The sequence below is a fragment of the Sminthopsis crassicaudata genome, chromosome 6, assembly GCF_048593235.1.
Source record: "Sminthopsis crassicaudata isolate SCR6 chromosome 6, ASM4859323v1, whole genome shotgun sequence".
Lineage (NCBI taxonomy): Eukaryota > Metazoa > Chordata > Mammalia > Dasyuromorphia > Dasyuridae > Sminthopsis > Sminthopsis crassicaudata.
The window spans coordinates 107,422,401-107,440,770 of record NC_133622.1 but is presented as its reverse complement, the minus strand read 5'-3'; the positions used below and the strand labels follow the sequence as shown (position 1 = coordinate 107,440,770).

Sequence of the window (18,370 nt, the reverse complement as noted above, 5' to 3'; positions counted from 1 at the left end):
TGACCTCAGAAATTCTGAGCTATAGTAGACTAGACAGACATAAATCTCCACATTAAGTTTGGCATTGATTGAGTCCCTGAGCAAGGAGACCTCCAGGTTGCATAAAGAAGCAAACTGATCCAGGTTGGCAGCAGAGAAGTTCCAAGGTTTTGTGCTACTCAGAGCTCAGGTCTTGAATAACTCCTGTATTTCTAGCTTGAGCAAGAAAAGAGAACTAGTTTTCCAAAAAAAATCAGATCTAGACTTAGAAAAAACTAAAGAGGCAATGAGTCTAAGCCTCTCAGTTTACACATAAGGAAACTGAGAGGTAGGCAAGTGAAATGACTTGCCCAATGTCCTACTATGACTATCTGTCCTGTATTCAGTTGTCTTTTGTATTAGTCACTTAGATACTTGAGAATATGAACTATTATTTATGTTGAACTATTTTTCTATAACTACTTATGAGTCTTCACTGACTTCTTCCTGTAGTATCTTATCATGATGTGAATGTAGCCCACTTCTATTTCCATAAAAGCAGGAACTGCCAATTTCTACTAAGCTGAAAAGGCTTCAAGTCTGGGTCAGACTACTTAAATTCAGAGATTAAGATTATTTTTTTTATTTTATTAATAAGTTTTTGACAGTATATATGCATGAGTAATTTTTATAACATTATCCCTTATATTCATTTTTCCAAATTATCCCCTCCCTTCTCTACTCCCTCCCCCCGATGACAGGCAATCCCATACATTTTACATTTGTTACAATATAGCCTAGATACAATATATGTGTGTAAATACCATTTTCTTGTTGCACGTTAAGTATTAGATTCCGAAGGTGTAAGTAACCTGGGTAGATAGACAGTAGTGCTAACAATTTACATTCACTTCCCAGTGTTTCTTCTCTGGGTGTAGTTATTTCTGTCCATCATTGATCAACTGGAAGTGAGTTGGATCTTCTTTATGTTGAAGATATCCACTTCCATCAGAATACAAGAGATTCAGATTATTAACAGAAAATTATCCATTAGCTGATAAATTTTTTAGGGACAATAACCCTTAAAAGTCTACTAAAGAAATTTTTCAATGTACATTAGTGGGAAAAATTACCCACAATGATGAAGTCATGGATTTTTTGAAGCATCATATAACTTATTAGGAACATATGTAAGATACCAAGGTGGCATGTTGGATTGAGCACTGACTTGGAGTTATAATCCTGTTTCAGACACTTACTATGTGGTTCTGGGCAAGTTACTTAGCTTTTCTCCATTTTTATTTCTCCATCTGCAAAAAGGGACAATAATAACACCTATCTCTCAGGGTTCTTTGCCAGAAACCATTTAGATAATATATGACATAAAGTGCTTATGTATTTCATAAAAGTTAATTATTATCTTCATAGTCCCTTATACCTGTAAAGTTCTGTGACTTTTAGGGCTTTATGATACTCAACAAAGAGAAGTACACAATAAATACCAAAGAGTTTATAGACCCTGAAATAAGCAAATGAAGATTAGACAGGGAGAAAGTTTACTGATGATCACTTTTATTAAACTTACTTGTTAATTCCCTTTTTACTTATTTCTAGTTACCTTATAGATCCTAATAACCTATATGTAACTTACAATAGTGATGTGGGAGTTAAATCATTGATAATGATGTTTGAATGATGTTTTCCCACAGAAAAAAAAAAATACCAACTGATTGTACATAGCTTAAATGCCAGAGACTTAACCCATCAAATCCCAAAGAGTTAAATGGACAGGCTAATTTGAGAAGATTCTTTTTTATTTGTAATCCCAGTGTCTGACACAGGCTTGCTGGTCAATTCAGCAAGTATTTATAAATGTCTTTTATGTTTAAGTCTTTTCAACAAACTCTATTAAGTACCTACAAGGCACTGTGCTTTGTGTTAGGTGTGTTTGCGTTACTGGCAATGCAAACCGTAGCAATGCTCCTGTGCCCACCTTCATGAAGTTTACAATAAGGAAGGAAGCTATAGCATAGGAATAATGAATTACTTAGAACACAGATTATGAAAAAAGGGATAAAGAGGCTAAAAGAGCTATAAATACAATGATGAGAAGGAGGTTTACTTCTGAATGCAAAAAAAATTAGAGTTAGTCTGGGAGTTATTCCAAGTGCAGGGAAGCATGGAAGCAGAAAGCATAAAAGGAACAGGGATTGTCTAATCTGGCTGAAACAGAGGATTTCTACAGGAGAGTAATGGAAAATACAACTAGAAAGCTAATGTGGGACCATAGAATAATCTTTTAATGTTAGCCTTGAAAGTTTTTACTTTATTCTGTAGGCAGTATGGAGCTATCCAAAGTTTTTGAAGAGGAAAATGACATGGTAGATCTATTCTTTTCCATCTCAAAGACTCTATCTTCTGGGCCCTAGCAAAATATTAATCTGTCAGCAATATGCAGGATGAACTGGAGTGGGAGAGAGACTAGGAGTGGAAAGGAAGGGGAATCAAAGAGAAATTCTTTATTAATTCATTTAAGAGTTTATAAAGATTTGAACTAATATAGTGTGGTGGGAATGACAATGATGTGGGAGATTTTGTAGACCACAGAAATGACATTAGTGCCTAGATGTGACAAACAAGAGAGAAGGAGGCATTTGATGAGATTTCAAGCCTGTGTGACTTTGGGTATCAATTCTATTAACAGATACATGGAAATCTGGAAGTGTAGGTCATTTTAGGGTGGTAAGATAATGAGTTCAGTTTGGAACATACTAATTTTAAAGCACCAGCAGAATAAGACCTGGAAGAACCTAGGAGATAATTGAGCACAAAGGTCTGAAAGTTAGGAGAAAGGCCATGATTAAGATAAAGATTTAGGAAGTAGATTATAAAAGGAAAGACTATATAATAAAAGAAGGCTAAAGACAGGAACTCCGGAACCATCAACTTTTGTTTTATCTAGGAAGAAAAAGAATCAGTGAAAAAGACAAAGCCTTCCTAATTACTTGATTTGATTAGCTTTTTAAAGTTCCTATCTTACTTGAGATTTCTGCATCATGTGATACCATTGACCACTTCAACTGTCTTGAGAAGCTCTTTCATCTTCTGGATCTCCTGATAAAGCCATACCAAAGAGGTTTTTGTTGGAAGAGGCAGACCAACAATGGAGATGAAGATCAGTGGCTGCACTGAGGCTTTGAAGATTTTAGCAAAAAGGGATGCTAAAGGAAGTTAGGAGAGAAAGATGATTGAGTTAGCTTTAGACACGTTGAATTGAGGTTATCTATAGGATTTCAAACTCAAATTTTCCAAAAGGTTGTTGAAGATGTAAGTCTGAAAGTTAGAAGAAAGGTTAGGTGAGATTGAATAAGTAGATCTAAGAAATATTAGCATAAAAATAATTGAAGATATGGTGCTAATCAGATGACCAAACAAGTGAGTAAAAATAGATAAAAGAAGAAAATAGATGGAAAAGAATAGATCTCCTACCATGTCATTTTCCTCTTCAAAAACTTTGGATAGCTCCATACTGCCTACAGAATAAAGTAAAAAACTTTCAAGGCTAACATTAAAAGATTATTCTATGGTCCCACATTAGCTTTCTAGTTGTATTTCCCATTACTCTCCTGTAGAAATCCTATGTTTCAGCCAGATTAGACAATCCCTGTTCCTTTTATGCTTTCTGCTTCCATGCTTCCCTACATTTGGAATAGCTCCCAGGTTGAATGCCTGAGGGAATGCCCACAGTAAGTGGGCATGACCAGGATGAAAATCCAGAGGAGACTTGAGAAGGATCAGTTGGATGGGTAATAAGAAAATGAGGAAAAAAGTAGCATCATGGAAATATAGAGAGGAGAGAGAATCCAGAAGGGAAGAGTGATCAACAGTGTCAAAAGCTGCAAAGTCAGGAAAGATGAAGCCTGAGCAAAGGCCATTAGACTTGGTAATTAAGAGATTGTTAGTAACTCTGAAAAGAGTGCACTTTCAGTTGAAGGATGATATCAGAATGAGGCACTGAAGTAAGCCCTAAGTGGATGATTATGTTGATAAATTATACAATTTAACTAACTTAGGATAGAAAGTTGAATAAGGAAGCCTGTAAGCATAGTCTAATTAGTTAGCTCTTTAGATCATAGATTTTCAATTATTTTCAATCCTAACATGAATTAAAAGTCAGTCTAAAAGATTCTATTCTCTCAGATCTCTTTCAAAAATCTCTATTCAAATGGATATTTCAAGGACAGTCCTAAAATCAATCAATCAACAACTGACATTTGCTTCCTCAGATTCTATGACCTCCCCTTCCTCATCCTAACATTAGCCCTAGTTAACCTCTTGCATTCCAGATTCCTTTGTAGTACAGTATCAGTATCAATCCTTAAAAGAAACTATATGATACAAAGGAATGAGGGTTGCATGAGGATTAGAGTCCAACTGTAGAGAGCCAGAACTCTAGAGAAATATACTTGAAACAAAGTGTTAACTCAAAGGAACTGATGAGACAATGGTTATCTAGTTTTATATATATATATATATATATATATATATATATATATATATATATATATATATATATATATACTCACTCAGTATTTAGCATGGTGATATAACGGTTCTCTAAGTTCACACATACTCAGTATGCTGTAATGATGTAATAACAAAAAGGTATATAAGAGCCAACAAGGACTGAAGAGAGACCTTCCATCTCCCACCATCCTGGTGCCTCTTCCTGTCTTCTGCATTCCTCCACTAAGACCAAGGCCCATCTGAAGGTCCCTCAGAAAGCTAGCCGGGCCCCAGGTGAAGGAGACAGACGGTGAAGGAGATAATAAAGGCCTTGGACCTTATTTCTGACTAGTTTTGTAGTGATTATTCTGCTGAAATCAATACCCATTTGGAGGACCTCCAGAAAACTAGCCAGAATATTATATTCAACTTCTGGCTTTGCTATTTAATTACCTGTGTGAAATTTAGAAAAATTACTTTTATCTCTCTGGAACTTAGTTTTCTTGATTGTAAAATAAGTGGACTCGACTAGATGATTTCTGAAGTCTCTTACAGATCTAAATCTAGCATGATAGTGAAGACCTATTTCACGCATTTCATTTGTCAATAATATCAGAATTTATGGTAATCCATTATCACTCACTGGGCATAGGAAGTTTTGACAGTGGGCAGGAAATTGTGAGGACATCCCAGGAGATATAGGGGCCAGAGAAGGTTCCCTTAAAAAAAGAGGGATTAACATAAAAATACTGAATGAGAATGTTGAAAAAGGGAGCCAGCCCCATGGCTAGGTGTTGATGTGGTTTCTGTGCTTTTAATAATGCTACCATCATAAATGCTATCAATTTATGAATTAAAATGAACATTAGAGATAATTCTCTCAATAATTCAAGATGAATTATTTGATTATCTAAAGAGACAGAATTCTATTGGTCCAAGTTAGAGAAACCTCTGTTCTCTGCCACATTAGGTATGAGTTCTGTCCAAGTGTTCCTTGTTTTCTACACAAGATTTTGTATAGAATGTGGATACATAATTACCTAAGTTAGAAAGTCCACAGGGCTTCAGAGAGAATCCTGACACCACACCGTCCAGCATCTTGATGGCGGTGGGGCTCCCTGACTGGCTGTGCTTCAGCAGACATGTATTTCTGAGCAAGAAGGAAAGAAAGCTCATTGATGATGTTGCATCCCTTTTGTTCTTTACCTTCTGAACATTGTCACAAATGAAGTAAGCTACATTCATCAGCGCAACTAATACTTCCACCTGTAACATAGTTTGATCCCCTCCCTTGATAAATCTCCATAACAACCATCATAGCAAGAAAATAATCATGGCAATAAAACATGAGAGATGAAGCATTTGGAAACCATAACATGAGTAAAATGGTAGAAAGAACCAAGAAATAGATTAAATAGGAACAGGTTTGGATTCAGATCTCACCTTTGCACACATAGTTGAATGACCATGTCCAAAGTTGGACTGCTAAGTGACAGTTAAAACTATATCCACTGATATCATACTCATAGACTCTTAGCAATATTACCATGTCTGAAACATTGCCTTGACCAAAGCTTGTGCTTATCTTGGAAGAGAAGAGAAAAAAAAAAACATCTTTTGTATCTGAAAGGATCTTTAGCTGAGACTCAAGACCCTTGGTTTTGTCTTGGCTCCAATACATAATAGATGAGAAGTCTTAGGAAACTGACTTTACTCTGGTGCACCTCAGTTTTTCCATCTGTCAAGTGGAATAATACATACTTATATTGCTCACTTCACAGGGTTGCTATGAGAAACAGCTGAGACAGCAAAATATTTTGTAGTGATAAAGAAGGTTTGTTCTCCTTGGAGGACTTGTTCAATATTTGTCTTTATTGTTGTTTTATTATTTCCCAATTCCCCCTTCACATTAGTCCCTTCTCCCAATGTTGTCTATATCTTGTTTGTTCATAGTAGTTTGCATATTATTTTCCCCTTTGGGTTGTAAGCTTCTTGAGAACAGGGACAATATTCTTTAATTTTTGTTTCTACAGCACTTAGCAGATGTCTAATGAATTTGTCTTGTCTTGACTTAACCCTTTTGAATTTTCCATCCAGTATGGTATATCAAGCCCAACGACTATAACATAATTATAAAATGAACATTCCTTGGACACAAGGGAAACTGGAATGCTTTAAGTCTCATCAATGAACATGTTTGACCATTTAGCTTGGACACTTTTGAAAATATAAAGTTTCTTTCTATTCTATTGTCCAGTTCACTGAAATATTCTGTCTCCCCTGGGATTTCTCACTGGGACTTAGTCCCACTCATAAAGATAGCTGCTATTTCAAGAATACTAAGAAGAAAAGTAAGATTGGAAAGCCCTTCATTTGCATCTTAAAAAGAGTTAGTTAAGGCTTAAATTAGAATCCTTGGGGAGGGGGGGTCTTTAAGGAAGATTTTTTTGCTCACCGAAACTCTGGTCTGTAGAATGTCTGTGTGGCATATGTGTAAAATTGGCAAAGAATGTGGTTTGTACATTGTTTTTGACATTCTTCAACAGTGTTCACTTTGGTTATATTTAAATTCACCCCTCTCATATCAAGTCCTTCATATGTTTCCTTGTTACAAGCTGTAAAAACATAATAAAACAGAACTAATATAATTCCTTAACTGGAATAATGTAACCCCTTTAAGTGATAGTCCTGAAAGAAAGCATTTCATCTTTAACACACCATTAGAAAAAATGTCTTTTTTATTTTATTTTCAATTCATGGAATAAAACAAGAATTGCCTTAATATAGTGCAATAAAAAGATGATTACCCCATGTACAACTTGTTATTCCCTCCAAATATACAACAAAATTATTATATACACTTCTTTTTTTTTCCTTTTTTTCTCTTCCTCCCCTACTATTAGATGGCTACTATTAGACATAATTATGTATATGTAAATATATATATATATATACAGAGAGATATACACAAATACAATATACATACACATAAAATTATTCTAATACATACATATATATACATATGCATAAAATTATTCTAATGCATCTATTTATCAGTTCTTTCTCTAGATGCAGATAGCAACTTTCTAGTTTATAGCCCTTTGTAGTTAATTTGTATATTTAAAACCTCCATATAATCTTGTTATATTTGAAATTTTCATTACTAATTGTATAACTTTAAGTTGATCACTTCCTCATCTCTAAAATGGAGGAAGCAGTTATGTTATAGTATAAGAGAGAGCTATCAGAATCAGGAAGTTCTAGGTCTAAAACTGGATGCCTGATCCATAGTTAGACACCTATTCATCAGTGTCATCCCAATGGTTTTGGGTGCCTAAACAATATCTCAAGCACAGTTAGTTCACAACTAATAGTTAGAAATTGACTATATATATTACTATATCATTAGTCCCCACAGAGCATTCCCAGAGGATCTTTTACTATTCATAGGAAGTAGAAGAAAAGAAATCCAAACAACACGTGGTGTTTTACACACTGGAAGAGTTTTCTTCTTAGAATACCTCCTTTTCCTTTCCTTTCCAGAGATGGGAGTCTACAGGTAAAGAATATTAGATATTAAACTCCTTTTTCCCTTTTTATGTTGTCAGAGTTTTGCACAGTGCCTGGAAATTAGTGAGTAGGTAACAAATATTTCTTTACTGAATTAATATAACAAATAATATTATTTTTGACATATTGATTTTTCTTGTTTTTAAATTCTTTATTATAAAGAATGGCAGAAGGGGAAGCTAGGTGGCGCAGTGGATAGAGCACCAGCCTTGAATTCAGGAGGACCCGAGTTCAAATCTGATCTCAGACACTTAACACTTCCTAGCTGTGGGACCCTGGGCAAGTCACTTAACCCCCAGCCTCGGAAAAAAAATAAATAAATAAAATAAAGAATGGCATCTATCCAAAAGAAAACAAAAGAAAAAAGTCTCTTCCACAAATGGAGAGATAGACAAAGAGAGATAAAGACAGAGACGGGGGTAGGGAGCATCAAAGAAAAAAGAAAAGCAAGGAAAAGTATTTTATGACTTAGTTACACCAACTAAAACTTAAGAAAACCACAACTTACCACTTTTTTGATAAATACATTGTTTTAAAGAATGCCCAGAAATTGCATTTGTCCTAGTCATTCTTGAAAGAGTTCCAGTAGGACTGTCTTTTAAGTAGCAACCAAACCTGTGGGAAAAGAGGGTATCACTTAATGAAAATGGATAAGTATGTAAACAAATATTTTATGATTATATAAATTATTATATCTATATATAGACATTTAAAATTACTAACTCATCTATAATTACTATATTTTAGAACTTTATTTTATTTTTAATTTATGGAATAAAACAAGGATTTTCACAACAAAATATAATAAAAAAGATGTATAAAATAGCTATAATGAACAATAATACATTCTATTGTTTTACTTTTTCTTTATATTCTTTGCATTTAGACCAATAATTGACACTTAGAAAGTACTTGATGAATAAATGTCAATCAATTAATTCTATAATTGTACATTTATTTGTATGCTGTCTCCTTCATTAGATTGTATGTTCTTTGAGGGCATGGAAAGTTTGTTACCTCATTTTGTATTTTCTGCACTTAACATTGTGTCTGTGACATAGTATGTACTTAATAAATGTTTACTGATTAACTGAATGATTGATTAGTGGCACAATACAAATTGCTATCTAAGATGGGGAAAACACAAAATCTTTCCTGACTGAGAAAATGGAAAAAGACCTTAACTAACTTGCTTCAAGACTTTCAAATATATATAATTTTATCAATTTGGGCTTTCCTCCCATACAGGTCACAACCCATCTGGGAAAAGAAGTGGGGGAAGCCCTTAATTAGAGTCTAAAATTCTAGGTGGGAAAATCAGAGTTAATGAGATAAATTTGACCATCCAATATAAAATTTGAGTAGCCAGCAAGAATAGCAAAAGCTAATTGTGAAAATTTGAATTTTATATGTGGTTCTAGTCAGAAAAAAAAAAATTACCCTGTGGTCAGTTGACAAATGATAGGTCATCTCTGAGCTTAAAAGGCCCAGTTCCCAAACTCCAAACACACATTTTAGCCCTGCACTAATATGCAAATTGTTTCTACATTCTAAGGGTCTACAAGAACTTGCATTTCATTGGCATAGGCTTCAAAAACTTAGAGTCATCTCAAAGCCATAATGAGTTATCTGAATAACATTTGAGTGGGGGAACTCCTATTATTCTTCCCCATTTAACTGCTTGTTTATAAATTACTAAACATATAAATTAGGACTGGGATTAAAACTGAGACTTCACTGCTATAGGAAGCTTCTTCTACCCATGCAAGCTCACTCCTTTTTTGCAATGCATACGTAGTTTTCCAGAATTACTTAAAGGACACATATATTGTATCTAGGTTATACTGTAACACATTTAATAGGCATGGGATTGCCTGTCATCTAGGGAAGGGAGTAGAGGGAGGGAGGGGAAAATTTGGAAAAATGAATACAAGGAATAATGTTGTAAAAAAAATTATCCATGCATATGTACTGTCAAAAAATTATAATTTAAAATTAATTTAAAAAACTAAACTAAAAGATAATTTCATAAAGTTAATTTTTATATACTAATAAAAATATTTTGAAATAGCCTGAATGACAAAATGGGAGTACAAAGTCATACTAAAGAATAAAGTCCAATTCTATCATTTCGAAAAAAAAAATTACTTAAAGGACTTGTTCAGAATCATCCAACTAGAATGTGTCAGAAGCCATTCTTAAACCCAGGTGTTTCTGATTCTGAAATCAATTTTCTGTCTATAACAATGTGCTGCTTTTCTTATGAATATTTTTCATCTATTGTCACTAAATATCCACTAAAGTCTTAGGCTGAGGTTTCATAATGGCATGGAGATCATCTGAGCACTCAAGGGCTTTTTCTCATTGAAGAATGATTACTTCTTCTGTACCTCTTCCCAGCATTTGACATCATTGAGTACCCTCTTCTACATACTCTCTATCTAAATTTTTTTGTGACATTATTCTCTTCCTATCTTCCCATTTCTTTGTCTTTGCTGAATCTTCCTCCAAGGTCAAGTAACCATGGGTAGTCTAAATCCTACGTCTTCTTCTCTTTTTCTTTTATTCTATTCTGCTTAGTAATCTCACCTGTCCTTATGGGTTCATTATCAGTACTATGTAGATGATTCTCATATGTGTAGATCCAGCCTCATCTTTCTCCTGAGCATCAGCACAAATTCTTTTTGAGTATCTTGAGCTGGTTGTCCTGTAGACATCTCAAGTTCATCATGTTCAAAACATCTCATCAAATCCTCATTTTTTCTCTACTTCCCTATTCCTATCAAGGACATCACTATTCTCCCATTATTCCAGAATGATTCTCAACAACTCATTCACCCTCACCACCACTCCACTATCATTCACAAGATCTATTTCAACATTTTCTCATTTCAGTCTTCACAATATATCTCATATAAGTCTCCTTCTCTGGACTTACATTGCTGCCACATTCACCATCTTTTTCCTAGACAACCTATGTCCTCACTCTTTCAGTCTCCTTACATTCCCACATACTCTACAATCCAGCATTTTTTATGCTGTTCCATGATGCCTTCTCTCTCTCATCTTTGTGTCCTTTTTATTTTTTTAACTGAATTTTCATCATTCCTAGAATGATTTCCTTTTTGGATTTTCTGGTTTTTCTTTCAAGACTCAAGTTTATATTTTCTCTTTTTCTAAGGTGTACCATCCCTTTTTAGGTACCACCTACATATAAAATTCTAGTGCCTATCTTATAGGATTACCTTCCATTTATACTACATATATTATGTAGGTAAAATTTTGAACATATTAGTCATCCACTTCTCCATTAGAAAGTGAGCTCCTAATAGGTGGGACCATTTTTGTTTGGATCAATTTCATGTTGGGGCTTTGCTTTTGTCATCTATAAATAAAGGAGGATCCCTTAGATTCTCTATCCCAGCTCTAAATTCTAAGACCTTGGCCTCTTTCAATCTAACTGGCTCAGGTACCTTGAAACAGAGGAAAGGGCATTAGATCTCCAGTCGTTAATATCTGGCTCAAATACCATCTCTGATACTCCCTTGTAACTTCAACTAAGACAGTTAGGTTCAGACTTGTAGAGTGGGAAGGAAAGTTAGAAGTTCCTTCTCTTTTTGTACATATGGAAACTAAGGCAGACAAAGGTTAAGTGACTTGCCTACATCACACAGCTAGTACCTGTCTGGAATAAGATTTGAACTCAGGTCTCAAGACCACCACTCTATCACTGAATTATTTATCTTAACTTCCCTGGGACTCATTTAAAAATGAGGTTTTATGATCTTATCTCTTAAGGTGTACAAAGTACTTACAAACAATTATTGTTATTATGATGCATTATTACATGAGAACTGGGGAATGGGGGAGGAAACAATTTCTCTCATTACAAATTCCAAGCCCTTTACCTTTTGTTTTCATCATTAATGGAGTTTGCAGGTAGAAAACTAAACAGTATACACCTGGGATGGAAGGTGCACACTTTCTGGCAGTGCTCAGCAGTTGGGGTGTATACCGCACCCACATCTCCTCCTTTAAAGAAGGTGTTTTCATAAAACCAAGTCACACAATCTGTAATAGAATCAGAGGAGAAGGTTGATCTGGTGAAACTAGTAAGAAATATGCTCGAGTGCCTTCTTATTTGTTTCTTCCCTCAACATTACCACCTTCCCCCACCCTCTGCATTCTGAGCAATTCCCTTCTCCCACAACTCCCATTAAGATATAGCTCTAATTCCCTAGATAGAATGAAATCCTTAAGCAATAAAGTGGGGCAAGAGACACAATATGAGCCCCAGAGTCAGAAAGACCTGAGTTCAAATATGGCTTCAGAACCTACCAGGTGGGTGATCTTGGCCAAATCATTTTACTTCTGTTAACCCCTATAAAATGATGGGTTATAAAAATGGTACCTACTTCCCAGAATTATTGTGAAGATGAAATTCATGAATCATATCTGTATATAATTATATTACATATAAGTGTATATTTAGATATAAGATATGAAATATAGATATATATGCATCTAAATCATTACAAATTGTATTTGTAAAGCATCTGACAGATATTTTTTACTATTATTATTATATTAATTATCTGACTTTAAACCCTCTGTTTGGACTTAACTGACCTTCATAATAATTAGGATTAACATAACGCTTTTTAAAATACATATTATCTCATTTTGTCCTCATAACAATCCTAGAAAATTGATGCTTTCATTATCAGATAAGGAAACTGAGTCTGATAAGTTCAGAGACTTATACAGCTCTGAGTGACTGAGGGGCAGCTAAGTGGTGCCATAGTGCATAAAGTGCCCAGTCTGGATTGAAAAAGTCTGTTCTTCCTGAGTTCAAATCTAACCTCAGACACCACCTATATGATACTAGGAAAGTCAATTAACCCTGTTTACCTTAATTTTCTCATTTGTAAAAATGAGCTGGAGATGGTAAATCACCAGTAGTATCTCCATCAACAAAACCCCAAATGGGGTCATGAACAGTTGGACACAACTGAAAATGATTAAACAAGTGCCTGAGGCAGGAATTGAACGGAGAAATTCTTGTCCCTAGGTTCAACACCCTGACCACAGTGCCATGTTCTCTGAACTTATCATTTTTCTCCTCATCTTCATGTCTCTTCATCTTGCCTAGAATATACTTCTTTCTCATCTTCACCTCAAAATCCTCAACTTCCTTTAAAGCTCAGATGAGGTACCACCTCCAGGGAATGTCTTTCTCAATTCCCCTAGTTATTAGTGTACTTGTCGTAAATGTTTAACAACCAGCCCTACAAAAGGAAAAAAAAAAAAAAAAAATATATATATATATATATATATATATATATATACATACACATATATGTATGTATGTATATATATACATACACACACATATAAACACATATATGCAATATATATTTTAAATTGAATCTGCTTTATTAACATTTTCTCCATTACTTTGTTAATTCTAATCAAACATTAAAACATTAAATCAAGTCTTGGTTTATAGTATTTGTCAATTCTGAGTTATCTTACTACAAAAATTTAACAATCATCCCTGATGCCTCCAGTTCACCCATTAATGTTCTCTATTCTTTCAAATTATCTTGAATTTACTTACTAGAAAATATATTATTTACTAGTGCCTCTCTTCTATACACCCAGGAAAATATATAAGTTTCTACAGGATGAAGACTATTCAGTTTTTGTCTTTGTATTCCCAGTATCTAATATGGTCACCAAACAAATGACAACAATAGGAACTTAAACAAACAATTATTGAATTAGATAAAATGGTCCCCGTTATCATTAATCCTTCTATATATGGTAAATGAGTAAAACCAGGAAATTTCCCTTTGCCTAATTCAGTTATTGATGATAAGTTCCCATTAGGAATCATCTATTTAACTAAAATTTGCTAAGTATGAGTTACGATTTCTCACAGAGCCCTAAGTAACTGAATAAGAGATGGAGATAGAAATATGTGTGCATACATATACATAAACATACACATGTGTATGTATGTTATGGGGGGGGTGTATTTCTTAGGACTACATTATCTGTGTATATCTCCTAATTATCCATGAAGAACAAAAGTTCATTCATCCACCAACATCTGAAAATGTACACATGAAATGATCCAAAATGAAGACAAGGCTGCTAATGGATAGGTTACCATCAGTCAATCAATCCACAAGCATTTATTAGGCTTTGTGCTAGACACCAGAGATTCAAATATAAAGAATGTATCTTTCCTTAAGATGTCTTTATCCCATGGAAGATACATGTACAAAACATTCAAAATAAATGCAAAGTTCTTTAGTTGTTTTTTTTTTTATTTTGTTTTGTTGTACAGGGGATTGAAATACTAGCTTCCAAAAGAATCAGGAAAGGACATGTAAAATCTGAACTTTGAAGAAAACTTCTAAGAAGTGGAGAACAGGAGAGAAGCACATTACAAGTGTGAGGAATAGACTGGGCAAAGGCATTTAAATAAGAGGTGGAGAACTATCTGTGAGGAGCAGTAAAAGAGCTTATTTGGCTTTACCATAGTGTGCACAAAGACAAGTTGGAATCAGATAGTAAAAAACTTAAAATGTTTCACAAAATTCATAGAATGTTTCACAGATGCATTTCATGCTGTAGGGAATAGGGAGACAGTAGAGTTTATTGAGCAGGTGAATAACACATCAAATATGTGCTTTAGGAATATAGATGAACAATTGTTACATTGGGACCTCTGATACATGAAGAAAAACAGAGAGGTAGCTCTCCAACATGGACAAGAATTTCACAGAATAAGATGATAGAAAGCAGGGTTATTGAGAGAGTGTTTATGTGGTGACAACATGGACCATCAATGATTTTATTATTTCTTATTACCTATAAACTTTAACACGTTTGCTTGGGACCACTTGAGTATAGTCAGATTCATACTGATCCCTTCTAGTAGTAAAAATAAGGAATGATTCTCTCATAGATATAGATCCAAAAGCAATCACAGGTATCAAAGCTATTGAATAGTTCTACTAAATTTTAAAGATTAAAAAATGAAAGCCAAGAATTTATATAAGATCACACAGGTAGTGTCAGATTGGCTAAAATGACAGGAAAAATGATGAATGTTAGAGGGGATGCAGAAAAACTGGGACACTGATGCATTGTTGGTGGAATTGTAAAAGAATCCAGCCATTCTGGAGAGCAATCTGGAATTATGCCCATAAAGTTATCAAACTGTGCATACCCTTTGATTCAGCAGTGTTACTTCTGGGCTTATATCCCAAAGAAATACTAAAGAGGGGAAAGGGACCTATTTGTGCCAAAATGTTTGTGGCAGCTCTTTTTGTGGTGGCTAGAAACTGGAAAATGAATGGATGCCCACCAATTGGAGAATGGTTGGGTAAATTATGGTATATGAATGTTCTGTAAGAAATGACCAGCAGGATGAATACAGAGAGGCTTGGAGAGACTTACATGAACTGATGCTGAGTGAAATGAGCAGAATCATTATACACTTCAACAACAATACTGTATGAGGATGTATTCTGATGGAGGTGGATATCTTCGACAAAGAGAAGAGCTAATCCAATTCCAATTGATCAATGATGGACAGAATCAGCTACACCCAGAGAAGGAACATGGGAAATGAATATAAACTGTTTGCACTTTTGTTTTTCTTCCAGGTTATTTTTTACCTTTTGAATCCAATTCTCCCTGTGCAACAAGAGAACTGTTTGGTTCTGCACACATATATTGTATCTGGGATATATTATAACATATTTAACATGTATGGGACTACCTGCCATCTAGGGGAGGGGGTGGAAGGAAGGAAGGGAAAAGTCAGAACAGAAGTGAGTGCAAAGGATAATGTAAAAAATTTCCCAGGCATATGTTCTATCAATAAAAAGTTATAATTTTAAAAAAATTAATAAATTATAAATAATAAAAATCACACAAGTAGAACGCATCAGAGATAATATTTGAACTCAGATCTCCTGCCTTCAGAGTCAGTACTTTGCTAAAATAAAACAAGATTCCTAAAAATAGGCCTAGCTCTGTGAGTATACTTCTTGGTTTTGTTTTTGAAGCCTGTGCTGTTTGTTCATTTTGAAGATCAGATTTCTTGGATTAACGACCTTCTCCCAGGTGATTCTGGGCCCTCCCCCTGGTTCATGATAAAAGACAAAGACAGTAAATCTAAAAGAGCAGTAAAGTTAGTTCTTGTCTCTGGTTTCTCAAAGGGGAGTCAGATAATCACAGACTCAGGGGCAGACAGCTTTCTAATTTTCTGTTTTTCCCAGAAAAATGAGCCTTCTTCACAGGGTGGCGCCTGAGACAGCCACCCCAACTGTGGACAATTCTTTTTGGGTGTTAAAGCTGAACTTACCACTAGTCACCGTAGCAAAGAAGAAAAGAAAATAAACTGCTTGGCATGGGAGATTCATTCTAAAATGACAAAACACATGAACAAGTCTTGGAGTGAGGACAAGATCTTCCAAAAAAGAAAGTCCAATCTGAAGTTACAGTGATCATATTAATCTAATAAATAAATAAATTGGTCTTCTATTCTTTCCTCATTGATAGATATTAGCTATGGATTCTGGATACAGAAACCTAGGTATTGAGAAGAGGGGTCATTGGTAATTTTACATGATTTATTACTTGGAAAGAACAAAATTCAGTGCACTTTGAAAAATATGGAATATAAAAGCATCTAACAACTAACTCCCAGTTCTTGGCACTATGCCTAATACATAGGTGCTTAGGAATATGCATTGATTTAACTTAATAGCAGTCCACCTCTTCCAGCTTCTTAGTTTCATATTTCTAAAAGACATTTCAGGACACTTACCAAATATCTAAATCTTAGTTTCATATATATATGTATGTATGTATATATGTATATATATATATATATATATATGTGTGTGTGTATAGCTATGTCTACATTTAGTTCTTTCTATTATATAGCTCTATCATAACATATAAAATTACATTATGTTATATATTATGTGATATTAAATGATATATTCCAAAATAATTAATTATATAATAAATGAATATATTATTATAATATGTACTATATATACCAGTGGTCCTCAAACTTTTTAAATAGGGGCCAGTTCACTGTCCCTCAGATTGCTGGAGGGCCGGACTATAGTAAAAACAAAACCCCATACTTTGTCTCCACCCCTCAGCCTATTTGCCATAACCCGGTGGGCAGCATAAATGCCCTCAGCAGGCCGCATCTGGCCCACGACCGTAGTTTGAGAACCCCTGATATATATTATAGTATGTATACTATAGCATATTATATAACAAATGTAATATAGTATAAAATAACATGTTCTATCATAACCTAGTAAGATATATTAATAGATATTAGTATAATTCATAAGTAATATCTACAATTATATACATAGATATAGCTATATCAATATATCTTTAGCCATTAGTATTGGTGGAGAAGGGAAGGGGACACACAGAGAAATATATGTGTTTGTTTATAATATACATATGTGTGTGTGTGTAGAGAAAAAATCCTTCTTCTTATGTATCTATAACATATACATATGATATGTATATCATATATATATATATGTGTGTGTGTATATGTATATATATATATATATATATATATATATATATATCATCAAGTAGTTGTTTTTTTACCTCATACTTGTTATTTGTCAGGGATGCAGCTTGTGATCTCATAATGAGGAAACAATATTGGAGATTTCTGCCCAGGTTTGATTTTAAATCATATCAATAGTGGCTTTAAAATGACTTATACACACATAGTTTCATATATAATCCTCTTTTTCTGTTTTAATTTACATACAAAAATGCATAAATGCATAAAAAATTTTTTGTTCATTTTATTTTAAAAAATGATTCACATGCTATATTTCCACTGATATCTAGCTCATTTTGGTTCCCTAAATATGCAGTAATTTAGAATCAAAACCTCACTTCATTGAGTAAACAACAAACAAAACAACCAAAAAACCATAGTCACCTTCAAGCAATGACCTACAAAAAAGTGACCAGAATAACAGAGGTACCTGAAATTTTGTAGGCTTCGATGGCGCTGATGGTAAGGATTAGGTCTTCTCTCCATCTAAAAAGTCCATAACTATGTCACAGCCCACAGTGTTTACTTGGCTCTAAAATTGACTCTAACCCTCTGCCAATTGACTGTCAGCATTTTTCTCTGTCAACATCTTTCATAAATGTCCAGCCCTCCTGGATTGCAGTGATTTCATTAAAAGGTCAACTATTTTGCACAGGCTTTGGATTCAATTATTTTGTGTTTTGGAATATCTTCTGTCATTTT

The 18,370-nt window shown here is 34.2% G+C and overlaps 1 protein-coding gene across 2 annotated transcripts in view; it reads right to left on the bottom strand.

Moving 5' to 3' along the window:
- The window catches only part of KLKB1 (kallikrein B1), a 29,586-nt gene extending 11,418 nt beyond the window's left edge, over positions 1–18,168 (bottom strand). For both annotated transcript variants that reach the window (XM_074272669.1, XM_074272670.1), the window contains exons 1-6: positions 18,099–18,168; positions 16,421–16,479; positions 11,943–12,105; positions 8,543–8,649; positions 6,920–7,079; positions 5,505–5,614 (exon numbers count right to left, since the gene is read on the bottom strand). In XM_074272669.1, coding sequence (XP_074128770.1) covers positions 5,505–5,614; positions 6,920–7,079; positions 8,543–8,649; positions 11,943–12,105; positions 16,421–16,479; positions 18,099–18,154 — 655 coding nt within the window. In that variant the 5' untranslated portion in view covers positions 18,155–18,168. The remainder of the gene's footprint in view (positions 1–5,504; positions 5,615–6,919; positions 7,080–8,542; positions 8,650–11,942; positions 12,106–16,420; positions 16,480–18,098) is intronic.
- Between the last annotated feature and the right edge of the window lie 202 nt (positions 18,169–18,370).